Here is a 15,528-nt window from a genome sequence, read left to right on the forward strand (position 1 = left end):
TGGACTTAGAGACAAAACTCATAGGGAAGCAACCCCGCAGGTAGCAGAAGCTATTGTGGGTGCTTTGTGTTTTTCCTGTAGTGGACACAGATGCTAATAGGAAAAATTGTGATCACTACTCCAATGGAAAGACAATTGAATAATCATTCATAGAGCTCCAAAACAAAAAATCAGATATCACTTGGAAAGGCGAATTGTGTCTCATCATAATGGTAGATATTAATGTTCTACAAAGAAGGCTTTAAAGAGGATTTCCATCATGGATTAAGATTAAAAAGATCCATTTTCAGATTTGGTAGGTAATTCAAAACTAGGAGCTAGCTGAAAACTGTGGAAGTTTTTAGAAATGTTGCTCAAAACCAATTCCATGCCAGGATACTTTTTTTTTTTTTTTTTTTATATATAAGCAAGTCAGATTTTCAGCCCAGATAGATTGTAATGATAGTCTCACAGTAAGCATACAGTACACATCATATCTATTACTCTTTACAAAGGAGGCAATTGGGGTACTACAAGGCCCCAATCCTGCAAACTCTTATGTCCGTTCCTATCTTTATGCTCATGAGCAGTCCCCTTAACTTCAGGGGCACTATCTGGGTGCTTAAAATTAAACCCATGCTTAAGTGCTTGCAGCACAAGGGCCCAAATCTCTTTACACCATATCTCAGACACTATAATTAAAGAAAAAAACAAGCTACTTTAGGCAGACCTATTAAACACAATGAGAATATCAAGCCAGCTTTCAGCAACTCTAAAAATAAAGCTTCACTGATAAATTATTTCACATGCCTTCTTGTGACGCTGCTCTAGCTTCAGTGTATGGCAAGGTTCTAAAATTAAATGTCCTTTTCCCTTCCCTTTCCCCGGTGCCCAGCGCGGTACAGCACATTCCAAAGCTACATTTGTAAATAAACCTGCTTTAGCAGTCACAGTGGGAAAATCAGGAGGTAACTGTACCTGGAGTAGCAGGAAAGACCGGTGCTAATGACAGTGTTAAGCACAGCAATGGGCACATAATAGTGATGGAAAGTGCTCTTGATCCATTCTTCTGGGAAAATATATGCTGAATAAGCAATCGCAGAACCTGGAAATCAAATCAGTGCTGGGGTTAGTTTTGAATGTCATTAGCGCCCTTCAGCAACCTCCCGGGTAATTTGGTGACCTTGCAGGTTTCAAAAAAGCCAACCTATGTTGTCTGTTATTACTGTGTCTCTTGTAGACAGATCCTAAATATATTTCAGAGGTGATGGGTGCTTGTAGCTCACTCTGTAATTAAAGAAAGCTGCAAGGAAGAGCAGGATTTCAGCACTTTGGAAAATGAAACAACTGATTTTTAAATAAGCCTCCAGATTCAGAGGCAAGACTATGAGAAAAATCCATTGTTGTTTGAAGCTGACTGATAGTGGCTATGCAGGCTTGTAGCCGTGCTGGTCCTAGGATATTACAGAGACAAGGTAATATCTTTAATTGGACCAACTTCAGTTGCTGAGAGAGGTGTCTGTCTCTCACCTAACAGAAGTTGGTCCAGTAAAAGACAGTACCTCACCTACCTTTGTCTCTCTGATAGTGGATAGTTCCCCATTGACTTGATCAGAGGTGTCTGAGAGTGGATTAAGGGACCTTAATTTAACACAGGTGAAAGACGAAATAAGGAAAAGTTTCACCATTTCCGATACCAGCTTAAATATTTCATTAGTTAGAGCTTTGAAACTACTCTCTATCTCACAGGAAAGAAGCAAATTCACTTAAGACAATTTATTTATTGGCAGCCCTATTTGGCAGCCCTTCTAGCTATGTTTATAAATCTTTTTCTGTTCTAAAAAATTAAGCCCAATTATGTAGCTCTAGTTCTCACTCACATAGGTTTTATGCCAGTGCAATGTCATTAACTTCAGTGGAATCCCTCCTGATTGACCCCCAGTGTAAATGCGAGAAGAACCTGGCCCAGAGCCTTTTGTTTTTCCCTGTTGTAAAGTAGTAGAATTCTGCTTTGCTTCAGCCTGCTCCTTTCATGCTTCTTACAAAAAAACCAAAGAGCTCAACCCTTCAGCCAGTCCTAACTCAGGTGTTTCACACGCACCCCCTCCCCATGACTGCTAGGGTTAAATCAGGACTGCAAGATCAGGCCCTTAAATGGAGTGGAGATGTTCTAATGTCTCTGTTGTACTTATGTGGTTGCTGGTGTATGTGCTTTCTTTAGTGTCATTCATATTTATGATTGAATTATTTCATTAAGTGCTAGAGATAACTATCATTCCAATTGCTGTCAGCAGGACTTCCTTGTAACAGAGATGACACATCCCACTGGGCCCATTCCTTTACAAATGTAATAAATAACCCCAAAGGCAGCAACTTCATGTCAGGGTAGCTCTGATTTGTAAGCAAGACAGCCAGGTCCCTCTGAATCCTTACGTAGATTCAGATTAGACACACCACAGAGATGAAACTCAGAGCAGCATACTTTCACTGTGCACTGATAAGAATTACTAGCAACCTCAAAGGAGGCTGGACATGTCCCATGATAATAGATCAAATGTGCTATGCAGAACATCTGAACCAGCAGGTTAGGGCTAATTTGCCTTACATTTTTGGGGGGCTATACTTCAGGCATTGAAGACTAATGAGAAAAAATGAGACATTGGGCAACATTTTCAAAAGTGCCGAAGTGACTGAAAAGCCTAAGTCCCATTTTCAAAAGTGAATTAGGAGCCTACGTTGTCTTGATTTTTAATTAGACGTAGGCTCTTAGGCCAGATCCTGAAAGCTGCTCAGGTACATAATTCTTACTGATATCCATGGGAGGTAGGGCCTAAATACCTGTGAGGATCTGGGCCTTAAGTCACTTGGGTGCTTCTGAAGATGGTGCCAATCATTCTGTTACACACTTAACAAGACAATGTTTGCAGACTCTTACCTAAGCTGTACATACTAAGGGCACCATAATCAAAGAAATAACAAATATGTCTCGCCTGGGTGGACATCGTACTGAATGTATGGGCACAGCTGGATGTGAAAGGATAAATACAGCACGTGATCATGTAGGCAAGAAAGGGCCAGGCATACATGTCATTCCAGATATCCAGGGAATAAGACAAGGCAAACAACTTCCATAGGAAGTACCTGAAATACAAAGTATTGAGTTAGTACCTTGTGTGTTAGGAGTGATATCCCAGCCCCACTGATGTCAATGAAGCAAGGATTTCACCCTGATTATTGTATTTTGTCTGAACTATGCTGAATGCATTGATTATTCATTGAATTCTCAATTATACCCCCAGGTCCCAAAACCCTTCAGTCACCCCCTAGTCCCTGATAGGTTGTAACCCTATCACAAACAGCCATCTACTTCAGGTGATTTTGAACATTTGAAAACACAGCAGTTAATAAAAACCAACTCAAGTACCAGGCAGGCAAAAAATGTGTCCATATATTTAGTGTTTCATTTGTCATCTGGAAGACACTGAGGAGACAGTCTGTTGCAGAACTTCTTGGATGGCGATACCCAAACAGGATGCCCTGCTCCCGAAACACCTGCAAGGGGATGATTAGAAGCACGTCGTTTAGATGGATTGCACAGTCTTGATATCTCACAGTGTGTCCTGGGAATTGTATCGCGAGCATGAGATGCCCAGTCCTGCAGCAAAACTCTCACTAAAAATCTCCCTGTAAAAGGAGAACTTCACCAAACTGCAGTGCAAAATACCGGTAATTCTGTTTAATTCAGAAAGCATGCTTCAAAGGAGGGAAAACATTTATGTTAACAGAGCAGTAAGGTTGTTGCAGAAAAATGGCTGCATGTTCTCATCGTGGGGTGAGGAACAATCGTGGTAATAGCTGCTAAACAGACAGAGTCTGAGGATCATGGGGAAATTTTTGACTAGGACAACTACATGCAGGAGCTGGCCCTCTACTTGCGAGCCTGCAGCAGAACTGTCGGCAGTGGCTGGTCCCCCGGCTGCTGTTTGCTTCTACCCTCTCTTCCCTCAGTGGCATGTGGAAGCTAGCTACAGCTCAGCTCCAGCCCAGCCCATGTCTGCAAATATAGGGCATTCCAAAAACGGTGGTTGATTTGCAGGGCCTCCCTTTGGGAGACCTAACTTTGGGCCTGATTTTCAGAGTTGCTGAAGAAAATGAGCCCACTTAGTTAGGTGCTTAATCTGGACTAAGGCTATGTCTACACAGCATCTGGGAGAGAGCCTCCCTGCCAGGGTCCACAGACTTGTGCTGGCAGGGCTTGCACTAGTGCATTATAAATAGCAGCATGGATGGTGCGGCTCAGGCTGGAGCTGGCTCTCAAGGCTGGGTGATGGGGCAGGCTTGAGAAGCCGAGCTCCAGCCTGAGCCCCAGTGTCTACACAGCTATTTTTAGTGTGCTAGCGCAAGTCCTGCCAGCAAAATCTGTGGACCCAGGCTGGGAGGCTCCCTCCCAGATGCAGTGTAGACACACCCTAAGAGGCTGGGCTTTGGACATCCGTTTCCAAAAATCTTGTCCTTTAAATTCAGACTCCTCCAAAAACTAGAAGTCACTGCAGCACTGGCACTCTGATATCATAGAGAAGAGCATGCAGTGTCTATCTAGACAGATCAGGGACCAGCATGTCATATTCTCCTTTCCAAGGGCTAAATTCTGCCACCTTTACTCAGCAAGTCATCGAGGCTACTCTTTGGATGAGGTGTTATTTAACACGAGCAATGATGGCAGAATCAGGCACTCAGAGGAAGTAGCTAACATTCCAGATAGACTTCAAGTGTCTCTAGCAACACTGTTTCCTGATGTTTTAAGATCAGGGAAGACCATATAATTGAACAGCATCTGAACAAAGGATTGTAAATGTGGCACAACTGTGCTGACAGCTGGGTGCTGCTATTGTTTTGACAGAGATCTTAACCGTATGTTAATGAGCCTATTGCAGCAAATAATTGCCCTAAATATCCTCCCAATATCCTTACATAAAAGAGCTTGCTATATGTCACTCTTTCTAAGATCACCGTGCCTAGATCAGAGCGCTGAATATGTTTTAGAGATACTCGAGCAGTTCCTAAAATATGTATGATTCTTCTTTATCTAAAGTTCAGGGTCTGATTCTCTAACCTAAGCAGGGGAAATACCCTCCTGTTCAGTAAGCCATGCATCACTTAATTTTACCCCTAGTACTTTAGCTTGTTTAAATGAAGCTTCACCACCGGCAGGAACAGATATGTTTTCTTTACTTGATCTGACCAAAATCAAAATCTAGACAACATTAAAATCCAGGGTCTTTTCAGTTTTTCTTTTAAATCTAAAGTAATAACAGTAAAAGCCAACTCTGCGTGTCTTACTCACATAGGCAGTTCCACTATTCCCAATGAGAAGATGGGCCAAATTTTATTGTCCACCCCTTTTCTGAAAAATTAGCTCAAAATTGGTCATGACAATTGGTCGACATTTTTTTAACTAAAAGTATTTTCATCCAATAAATGGGCTTCTTGTGAAAATGAAATTTTATACAACAAAACTCCACGTTTTTCCTTTTTCACAAAAAAATTCTTGCTTTTACTGTGAGTGTGTGTGCATGTATTTAAATTAATTGAAAATATCATTGAAAATTATTATCAAAATATTTTATCAAAAACCTGGTTTTGCGTGAATGTAATTTAATACCATTTTTATGTTTTCAATTAAAAAATACACTGGAAAAATTCTCCACTTCTCTTTTCAATGCCTCTGTTTCAAACTCCTCAAAACAAAACTTCACACACAACAACTTCACACAAAACAATGTCAACACTTCAAACATTTTCCACAAGAATAGGTTCTTTTTCCAGCCAGGTCAAGGGGCCACTAATTTGGGCACAGGGTTTGGCCCACAGGCCTTAATCAAAAGATTCACATTTAGTGCAATAGAAAAAAGTTGTCATTAAAAAGAGAAGTTGTAACTGAGGTTTTATCAGGCTACCAGGCCCACACATGGCAGCAGCCAAACAGGAGATACATTTAACAAAACCTTACTTACTTGAGGCACTTGATTAATATTGAGTTGCCTGGGCAACTTCAAACTCAGCATTGTGTGTGGGGCTAGGTGGTGTTGGTTTGGGCTCGGAACGCTGGTTATATCTTCATCTCCTTAGAGACAACCTCCTGCGAAGCCTTCAGCTATGACTCAGGCCAAACATCCTTATTTACACCTTCCTGCCTCTTCGCACAGCTCCACTTGCCAAGGCCCCCCGGCGCTTTGGTGCTAGGGAGAAGAAGAGGACAAATACAAGGGAGATTGCTATACCAGAGAAACAAACAAGGGAAGGACCCTGGGGCCAGGTAATTGGATTCAAACTGTCATTGTCAGCTGCAGCCTGTGTCAAATCCCCATCAGCTGCCCTCGTTTCTGTTTCTATACAAAGTTAGGGTCCAATTTGGGATTCTTGGGTTTAGTGAAAGCGGGTGCAATGTGGAAGGCAGTACAGTGACGTTCACGCCGCTGCGAGGCCAAGGCACAGCTTACATTGCACTTAGGCCATCAAAATGGGCTGACGTGAAACCTATGCGTTGATGAGCTTTTGCATGAGGGAACGTCACCCTAAAGGCATGAGTCTGTAGAGAGACTCATAACTTAGCGCCAGACCCTGCAGGCCTTTCTCAGGGTCTGATCGGTCCCACTGCTTCCGAGAGCAAAGGGTATCCAGAGCTGAAAGACACGGCTTTCAGGCACAGAAAGGAGAACAATGCCTCCCTGGCAATGCCCTTTCTCCCTCTCCCATGGAAGCCCCTCCGTGGGATGGGGTACTACAGATGGGGAGCGGCTGGGCCCAGTGTGTACTTGGTGAGGCCCCAGCCCTGTGGAAACCAGCAGGAGCTCTCCAAGCAGGAAAGCAGAACATTGTGTAACACTGATTCCCAGCAAGCAACTGAAACGCCTGCAATATGGGCCACTCGGAAGGCCTCAACAGCACAGGCACAGGGGCTGGGAAACACGGTAGAGGCAGTGGGTGACCCTGGCCTACGCGGCTCTGGGGAGATTTGTAGGTTTGAGATTGGTAGGGCTCGAGCTGGATGAATAACCCATTTTGGGTGGCCGACCTGAAAAATCAGGGAAAAATGTGTTTTGGACCACACCGAACCAAGAACACCTCTGGTTTCCTGGCAAAATTAAAAAGTTGAAATCTTTTCATTGTGTTTCCTTCTGACAAGTTTTCAGACGAACTTAAGGCAATTAAAAAATGGAACACCTTTCCGAAAAAATGTAGGAAAAAGCAGAAGGCTAAAGGGTGGGAGCATTCGTTAGAGGCGGAAACGCAGGACTCCTGAGTTCTAATCCCAAGTTTGCCACTGACTCACTCTGAGCTTGGACAAGTCCCTTCATGCCGCGCTTAGTGTTTCATCCGTAAAATGAGGACAATAAAACCTGCCTCAACGGGTGCTGTGATCCTGACTGAATTAATGTATTTAAACCATTTGTGCCGGGGCTTGCTGGAGCTGAGCCCCGGCACCTCTGGACTTGCTACATCAGTGATGAAAGAAAAAAATGGCTTGAGCCCTGGCTCCTCTTTCATGACAAATTAAGCCCCGCCTAGGAGGACTCTGTCTGGGAGGGAGGCAGTGGAGAAGAGAGCCCCTTTTCGTTGTTTCATCAAACTCCCAGCCTTTAGCAGTCAGAAGTGCTCCTTAGCCTTTCAGAATTAAGCAAAATTGCTGTCAGCTTCACTTTATGCAATAGGCTGCAACAGAACAGCACTGAAAGTGCGCGCCTGGGGAAAGGTGTTTGTAGCACCATCTACAGGAAACTACACGGCACAGAAAAGGATGGAGGTTTCCCATGTTGTTCCCCAGACTTGCTAAATCACATATGAATGAGGCGAGTTCATTAAAATCAACATTCTGCTGAAACCGTTTCAGAGATCACTAGGCTTTAAGACCTGCTTTTTTACTGTGTTGGCTCGCAGTGGACATGCTGCGGTTACTCCTGTCATGGGAAGGATATCCTGACAGCATTTCCAGTCATGTTCATTTATTCCCAAGCACCTATTTTAGGTCAAACTGCACAGTTCTAATTTGGCAGACCAATTCCTGAGGTTTTCTTTGAAGGGGTGGTCATTCTGGGAATGTGTCCAGGGCCCAGGCATACCCCTCTTTGGAATGACAGGTGAACGGGAAATAGCCATCTAAACGTGCACTGCTCACATTTCCCCAGAGATTGGCGGTGGGGGCTTGTCTCTGTGTCTGTGAAACCTTTTCAAAGGTCTAACTCGTGCAGCCATTGACAGGCGCCTCTTCAGCTTCCTCACAGCTATTCTTTCTGCATTAGAAAGCCCACACTCTCTTTTCTTTATTGACCACGTCTAACCACACATTACTGCAGAGCCCTATTCCCATGCTCTGTGCTAACCTACCGCAATCTGCTGGAGTTCATCAGCAGGCTCTCTAGCTCCCGTTCTATAGACTTCACACAGTCTGAACATGTGCCCTACTGGGCAGTCAAAGATTACGCAGAAGGGTCATTTAAGGGTGAGTAGCCAAACATATATTTTATCAGCCTGCCTCACCTTGCAGTAGGCCTGTAGCCAAGTGTTACTAACATACCCACATACCGATCACAGAGCCTGGACAACGTTTAAAACAGTATTACCCCAGTCACAGAGACAAACGGGCACCACGAAATATTGGAAAATGGCAGTTCAATTATTTACTGTATCAACAAACACTTCTTGTGACAGACAACCCTATTCTTCTGTCCTAGCCTTTTCTCCTGTGTATGACGTCCCAAACACAACTTCAATAAGAGCGGAGAGGCGTCAGCACTGCGCAGGATCAGACTGTAAGGATGGAACTGATTCCAGGTAGACAGTCAGCACCAGCAGGAGAGAAGCAGCATATATCAAGCAAAGCCTTTGATGTCCTTTCCCACCCTACAATTATTCTCTATCCGGAGAACTAAAAACATTCCCTGCCCCCTCTTTTCCCTTGCAAGTGCCCCACATCTTGCCTCAGTGTCTCAGATCCAGCCTTTCAATGCTGTAAAACAAACGCCGTGGCTGTACAGCTCCCAAGAGAAATGTTGTAGTCCCCTGTGCAAAGCTACTTCTCAGGAAAAGGGTTACTGGTCGCTCATCTATCTTTACAGAAGAAAATTAATAAATCCCAGAAATTTAACACATGACGTAAGAACAATCAGAGGTGCTTTGGAAGTTTACACTTTGCGTCTGAGTTTTTCCATTCTCTGTAATTACCTGACGTCTTTCAGATTTTACAAGTGTCCTATAGGCTCAGATTTTTTACCTGCACTGTCTGGTCTATTAAGGTCCCCTTTTTGGTTATGTATTATTCTCACTGCAGTACAAATGATGGGCCAAGTCCTGTGAGGGGATGCGCTAAATCCCCACTGAAAGCATTCTACACCATGCAGGATTGGGCCCTCCAGGGCTTACTCAGATTCTCAAGATCTACCTGTTCCTATCTTTTGTCAGAACACATTTGCTGTGAGCACAAATGAAGGGAGTCATGGGACAGAATCAATACAAACTCTGTTATTTTAGTGAGACTGGAAAAGTGATGCGAGCTACTCAACATGTTCGTTACACAGAAACACGGTTTACACATCGGATCATTGGTCAGCACATGAACCATAATTTTAGTCTCAGCTAACGGCGAGTACCTATCATTCTCAAACTGCATATGCTGAGTTACCACGATTGCAAATCAGGTAACTGCGCACACAAATGACCAGCCACCAACTCACTATCTGTATCTAGGGTCTGTATTTGCATCCATCAGCAGAGTATCTAAAAGCAGCTGATTGAAATGTGTCCTGGATGAGCGGTATGCCCTGGCTAGGTTGACACACAACACTAACGATTTCAAACAAATGTACATAGGATCACTTGATGATTGCCTGTTCTGTTCATTCCCTCTGAAGCACCCAGCATTGGCCACTGTCGGAAGAGAAGATACTAAGGCTAGATGGACCATTGGTCTGACCCAATGTGGCTGTTCTTATGACTGGAAGGGACCTCCTGGCCGTGTCCAGTCCCCTGCTATCACTTAAATTTATCAATATCCATCTTCAAACTAGTTAGATTGTTTGCCTGCATTACACCTACTGGGAGGCTGCTCCAAAACGTCACTCCTCTGATAGTTGGGAACCTTCCAATTTCCAGCCTAGATTTAGTCACGGCAAACTATTTTCCCTTTTGCACAACTCGCTTGCCTGTTCTCTCTCCAAGCCGGCATTCACTGCTGACCAGAGAGAATCAGAGTACCCATGGTTCAGGAATACATCTAATTAATTACATGCTGCTGAAACAGCTAAAATGTCTTCTGTTCTCACTGTCCAACAAGTGTCAGAAATCTAGTCCCCTCTTTAAAACTCAGAGTAAATTATGCATACCTCTAGAACTGATGAACATACAGTGAAACCAGCACGCACAGACAGACAGACAGACAGCCCCACAGTCCCATTTACCTCTGCTTCCCAGTGGACACCTGTGGCCTCTGGGACAGTGCACTAATTTGAATGAGAGAAAAGTTAACAAGCAGCCAGAAAGCAGCATACCGAAGCTGATGTGCGCATGCAAATGAGTGCAGCACACTGTCAGGAGCGCTTTGTAAAAGTTACAACTTCCCCCTGCCTCCCCCAGAGCAGAGAGACAAACTCTTGCAGTTCGTCCAATTCCCTTTAACACAACTTCCCCTTGTGCAAGCCTCACCTCACTCTCCATTGAGTTCAATGGGAGGAACATGCACCCTAAGGGCTTCAAGGTCCTGGTCCAAATTTGGCTCTGAACCTGGCTTGAAGTACAGCGAAGCGTCTCCCTGCTTATCTTGCAAACTCAGCGAAGCATATGCCCACACATGCAGGGTAGATATTTTTACAAGACACGCTACACACAGAGCACGCCCACATCTCCAAGGGCAGGAGCCCGCCTTTTGTTTGCTATTAAGTTTACACATGAATATTTCAGCCTGACAGTTTAACTTCCAGTTTTTCCAGGTGTCTTTCTGTAAATGAGAAGCCCTGACATTGCCCTGGAGAATCACTTCTCTTCTACAAGTGTGCGCCTTTATTCAAGGAAAACATGGGACTAGGGTAAACAGCTCGGCCTGAAGCACAACCTTCCATTGTACAGTTTCTATAGTTACATTTATCATCACTGGCTGCATGGCAGACATAATCAGAGTTAAAATACAACAGTGCACACAGGAGGATTTAAATTCAAGAGAAATATTTTAGCTGTTAATAATTAACTTTTATGATTTACTTAGTACAGCACAAGAGAGAATTGTTAAACTATAAAACTAGTGTCTGAGCCGTCCTGCATAATCACCACTAAAGGTAACAACATAAGAAATGCCAAAACCCTGTAGGCAGAACGGTGAGGAATTTGTAACAGGTTTATTATTAAATCATTTATTTGTTCAGGGCACAACACAACAAAGCATTTAAACACATACTTAGTTTTAAGTGTATGCTTGAGTCTCCTTGAAGTCACCTTCAAGGGGTCTTAAGCATGTGCTGAGGTGCTTTGTTGAATCCAGGGCCTTGATCAGATTTTACTGCACCCCAGAGATGGCTGCATTTCAGTGATGTATATTTCTGCTTGTAAAGTGTTTTGGAATGAAAGCGCAAATGCTGTTACACACCAAAAATACTATTGTTACCAAGAAAGCACCTCCTTAAAATAAATAAATTGCTCTCATGACACACACACAAAATACATACTAATTTTCTATTATCTCTCTCTCTCTCTCTCTCTCTCTATAGCAGGCATGAGAAAGTTCAAACTTTCTCTTGCAGATAGGCTTGGAAGAATTTGAATTTTAAAACAAAAATAATTTTGACATATATTGAGGTTTATTTTTAAAGCATTTTAAAAGTTTTTACTGGTTTAAATTTTCACAGTTGTGCAAAACTATGGGTTTTAAGCATTTTTTTATTTATTTAAATTTTCACAGTTGTGCAAAATTATGGGGTGGTCAGACAAGGGAGTAGACAATTGTTTAATGATAATAGATGTTGAAGTTCCAAAAGTTAGAACTTTATAACCATTAAAACACAAATTGTCAACATCACATGTAAAAAAATACAAAGTAGATATCCTTAAATTAAACTCTAAGAAGTTCTCAAGCAGCATTTTTTTTCTTACTTTGCCCAGCAATAAATTTTGATTATTTTCAATGGAAATATTTTTTGTTGGTTTCTGTGTGTACGGTGAGATCGACAATTATCAATACAAATCTAATTGTTCCAAGCCTATTTATAGTCAAACTCCTGTTTTCATTTACTATGTAAAGATTCAGGACATTTCACCTCAAGCAAGATAAAAGAGCATCAAGAAAAGCTGCAGAAAAACCAGGGGAGCTGCTGGGAAGCAAACATGCACTGTACTTACATCTCCGCCTCTGAGAGCTGGGATGTACTCACTAGTGCCCTGTAACCAGAGAAGCTGGTAGCCCCTTCAGCACCGAGATGTCAGTACTGTTCTTCTTTGCACAGTGGAAAACGCATAGATCAGCCCTTTGCTTGAAATATGTGTTAAGTAGCAGAATTGTTTGGGGCTCAGCTGGGACATAGACAGCAGTTCAGTGAATAAGTGGGCTGACTGGTTTGCAAAAGAAACAAAAACAACCTGTTGATCTCCTAAGGGCAGGGCAGGAGAAGCAGAGAAGCTCTGCAGAGAGAGATGCTTGTAGCAGCCACTTGGCAGTGAACAGACATTAGCCAGCGGTGGTATGGTGTGCAGCATGCTGGCTCGGGGTAGAAGAAGAAGGTTAAGCACGCATGCTGCTCTCTGGGATTAGGAGCAACTTAATTCTGGCTCACGTTTTACTGAAACAGGAAAAGGAGGATGGGGGGGGGGGGGACGACAGAGAAGCAAATTGGAAATAACTGAGTCCAAAATAACATCAGATTATGTTGGGGGATTAAGTTTACTGAGACCTACAGGAAGCAGAATCCAGGTACATGGTGTATAAACCCCTAGGCCTCTTTAGTGTCCCAAGTCCAAACTCTCCGTGCCTTAATTTCCCCACTTCTGAAATGTGGATAAAAACCACATGCCTGCCTGCCTGCCAGGATCTATAAATCTTGACTCATTCATGTTCGAGAGCTTTAAAAGATCATCAAATGCTATAGAAACAGGCGGTTATTGTATTCGGCCCAATCCTGCCACATTTACACACACGAGTCATGCCAGACTTCACTTGTAGTTCCACAGATTTCAGTGGAACTAGTTGTGGAGTAAGGGATGATTCAATATGAGCAAGAGGGACAGAATCTGTCCCATTGTGATGACAATTAAAACAAAGATCGGGGAAAGGACACCATATATCTCAACACCCAGTAAAATAAACAGAAATCGCCCATTGCGGATTAAAACGTGCTTATGATGAACTCAACCTACCGGATCTGAAATTGTCCCTCTGCCCTGAGTGAGGATCAAGTTTCCCAAGAACAAACGGAGAGGGACCCAGAGCTGCACATGGTCACAGCTAGCTGTTGTGACATCCAGAGAGGTTACAAAACAGGGATTGCTTCATGGGCAGGAAAGTGACTGTGAAAATGGCACCGTCTTACTCAACAGCTCTGCTCCCGGAGTTTTTGACTCACAACAGCGTGTTAGCTCTGGGGCTACACACGAGTGAGCTAGACTCTCTTCCGAGGAAGGCTGCCCACACTGTATTTCAATATCATCATCATCATCATCACTACTACGGCTAGTAAGCAGCACTCACCTACATTCACCCGGGGGTATTTCTTGCTGCTTTTTGCAGCACGCAGCCACTCCCAATCTTCTTGTACAGAGATGAAAAAATAAGGGACCATTGGCAGCCCTCATTTCTGACATGCCATCAACAGAATTTTTAACTAAGCCCCAGCATCCTTATTTTACAGGTAGCAACAGCACGTGAGCCGAGAGAACCCAGCTTGAGTCTCAGAGCCTGCGTGGAGTCTGCAGAGCCAGCGGTTAGGGGGGAAAAACCACCCAGAACGTCATTTTATGTGGAAACGGCTCATATTCGAGCTTGAGCCACTGAGACACAATAGACCAGGAAAATCTCCAATCGCTGCTCCTCAGAATGAAACCACACATTCAGGCCTCGGAGCCTGCTCCTACAGAAGTAAATGGCAAAACTCCCTGTGACTTTAATGGGACAGGATCATGCCCTTAAAAAAGATAAACAGACAAAATGCCAGAAAAGAGGTGGATGTGCCAAAAAAGGGAGAACAGGAGGCAGGGTCATAGCCTCCTTCCCCATGCCACACGGACCCTTGGGGCGGAGATAGCACCCCAACCGCGGGGGGAGGAGAGCAATCAGTCGCATCTGAACAGCTGGAACAGATCGTATGCCCCAAAGTGCACAAAGAAACTCTGGGAGAGAGGTACCTGCCTGCAAAGCAATCTCCTCAGTACTTTTGCAGTTCTGCACATCTAGCCATCCATCTGACGGCATTGCTGGTTACTGTTCTTTTGATTAGTCAAAGTTACTGTATGCAAAACCAAACTTAATCTTCTTCTCTTCCATAAGGCCCCTATTTTTCCTTTAGCCCTTGCAGCCATAAGCGACATATTTCACAATATTTGAATATAGCAATCACTGAAATGTGGTACAAGGCCATTACGCTAGGGTTATTAAATAGTTAAAAACTATGTCTCGGCACAATGCATTATTCACAGATCATGAAGAGCAGAAATAATGGTCATTTTAAATCAGGCCTCATGAATATGCAACAACATCCCAGGTTTTAATCACCAGGGGGAAAAAATCTTGACATAATTGTAATGTCTGGGTATGTTAACCCTCCCGTTTCCAGCTCCAGAATTTTAATCATGGTTTTTCCTTGGATGATAATTACCTGGTGCTCTTATTATGCTTTTTCTCTTTTTCTTTTTAACCTCAGACTAAAATACATGAGTCTGCATGCATCTGTTTTGCCGTCTCTTTTTAGTGTCATTTTGTTCAGTGGGACTATACAAGGCACACACAAAGCAACAATTTCAAATACAATGCCAGCAAAGTAATAGACACGTTATTGGTACCAGCCTGTACTATGCAAAAACAAAAAGCAATATTCTTCCTGGTCTTTCTGGCTCTGAATTTGCACAAGCAATCAGACTGAGGATTAGCTAGCTAAGTATTCCAGACTTCCTGCTAAAAACCACCTCGCTCATATTTATGAGATAGTTCTAGTAAAACAACGACAAAGCAGATGTGTGCATACAATAATGACCAAAGAGCTCACATTCGGTGCTGTGCTCGTTGTGGGGTCATGCTGTCCAGTGTTTCTGAATATTCAGGCACCCACGGGGGCGTTCAGAAAATGTGTCCCGGACCCTGGAGGTTTTCACACATTCCTGCTAGAACCACATTTTGTGGCGTTTGATGTTGTCCTACTAAAAGGTTTTTGTCATCCACGCCGGGAGCAGACCCAATCACGGGACCACACCCCAAAGAGTCCAAATGAACACTTCACAAAGAGCAGCCCATTTGTTACAGTCATTCGCACAGACCATTCTGCGCTAATACTTACACCTTGGCCCAGACTAGCACCAATAACT

At 43.4% G+C, this 15,528-nt stretch overlaps 1 protein-coding gene across 3 annotated transcripts in view; it reads right to left on the minus strand.

Annotated features, from left to right (window-relative positions):
* PAQR5 (progestin and adipoQ receptor family member 5) overlaps window positions 1-15,295 on the minus strand; it is a 31,206-nt gene extending 15,911 nt beyond the window's left edge. The window contains exons 1-5 of one of the 3 annotated variants that reach the window (XM_067555495.1): window positions 15,213-15,295; window positions 5,994-6,218; window positions 3,404-3,531; window positions 2,915-3,120; window positions 958-1,084 (exon numbers count right to left, since the gene is read on the minus strand). In XM_067555495.1, coding sequence (XP_067411596.1) covers window positions 958-1,084; window positions 2,915-3,120; window positions 3,404-3,531; window positions 5,994-6,044 — 512 coding nt within the window. In that variant the 5' untranslated portion in view covers window positions 6,045-6,218; window positions 15,213-15,295. Of the gene's footprint in view, window positions 1-957; window positions 1,085-2,914; window positions 3,121-3,403; window positions 3,532-5,993; window positions 6,219-10,677; window positions 11,217-14,825; window positions 15,063-15,212 lie in introns of those variants that run through there. The other 2 variants (XM_067555494.1, XM_067555493.1) reach the window with 2 other exon arrangements.
* Window positions 15,296-15,528: the final 233 nt, after the last annotated feature.

The sequence above is a fragment of the Emydura macquarii genome, unplaced genomic scaffold, assembly GCF_026122565.2.
Source record: "Emydura macquarii macquarii isolate MOO-44397 ecotype Brisbane River unplaced genomic scaffold, CSIRO-AGI_Emac_v2 contig_1644, whole genome shotgun sequence".
Classification (NCBI taxonomy): domain Eukaryota; kingdom Metazoa; phylum Chordata; order Testudines; family Chelidae; genus Emydura; species Emydura macquarii.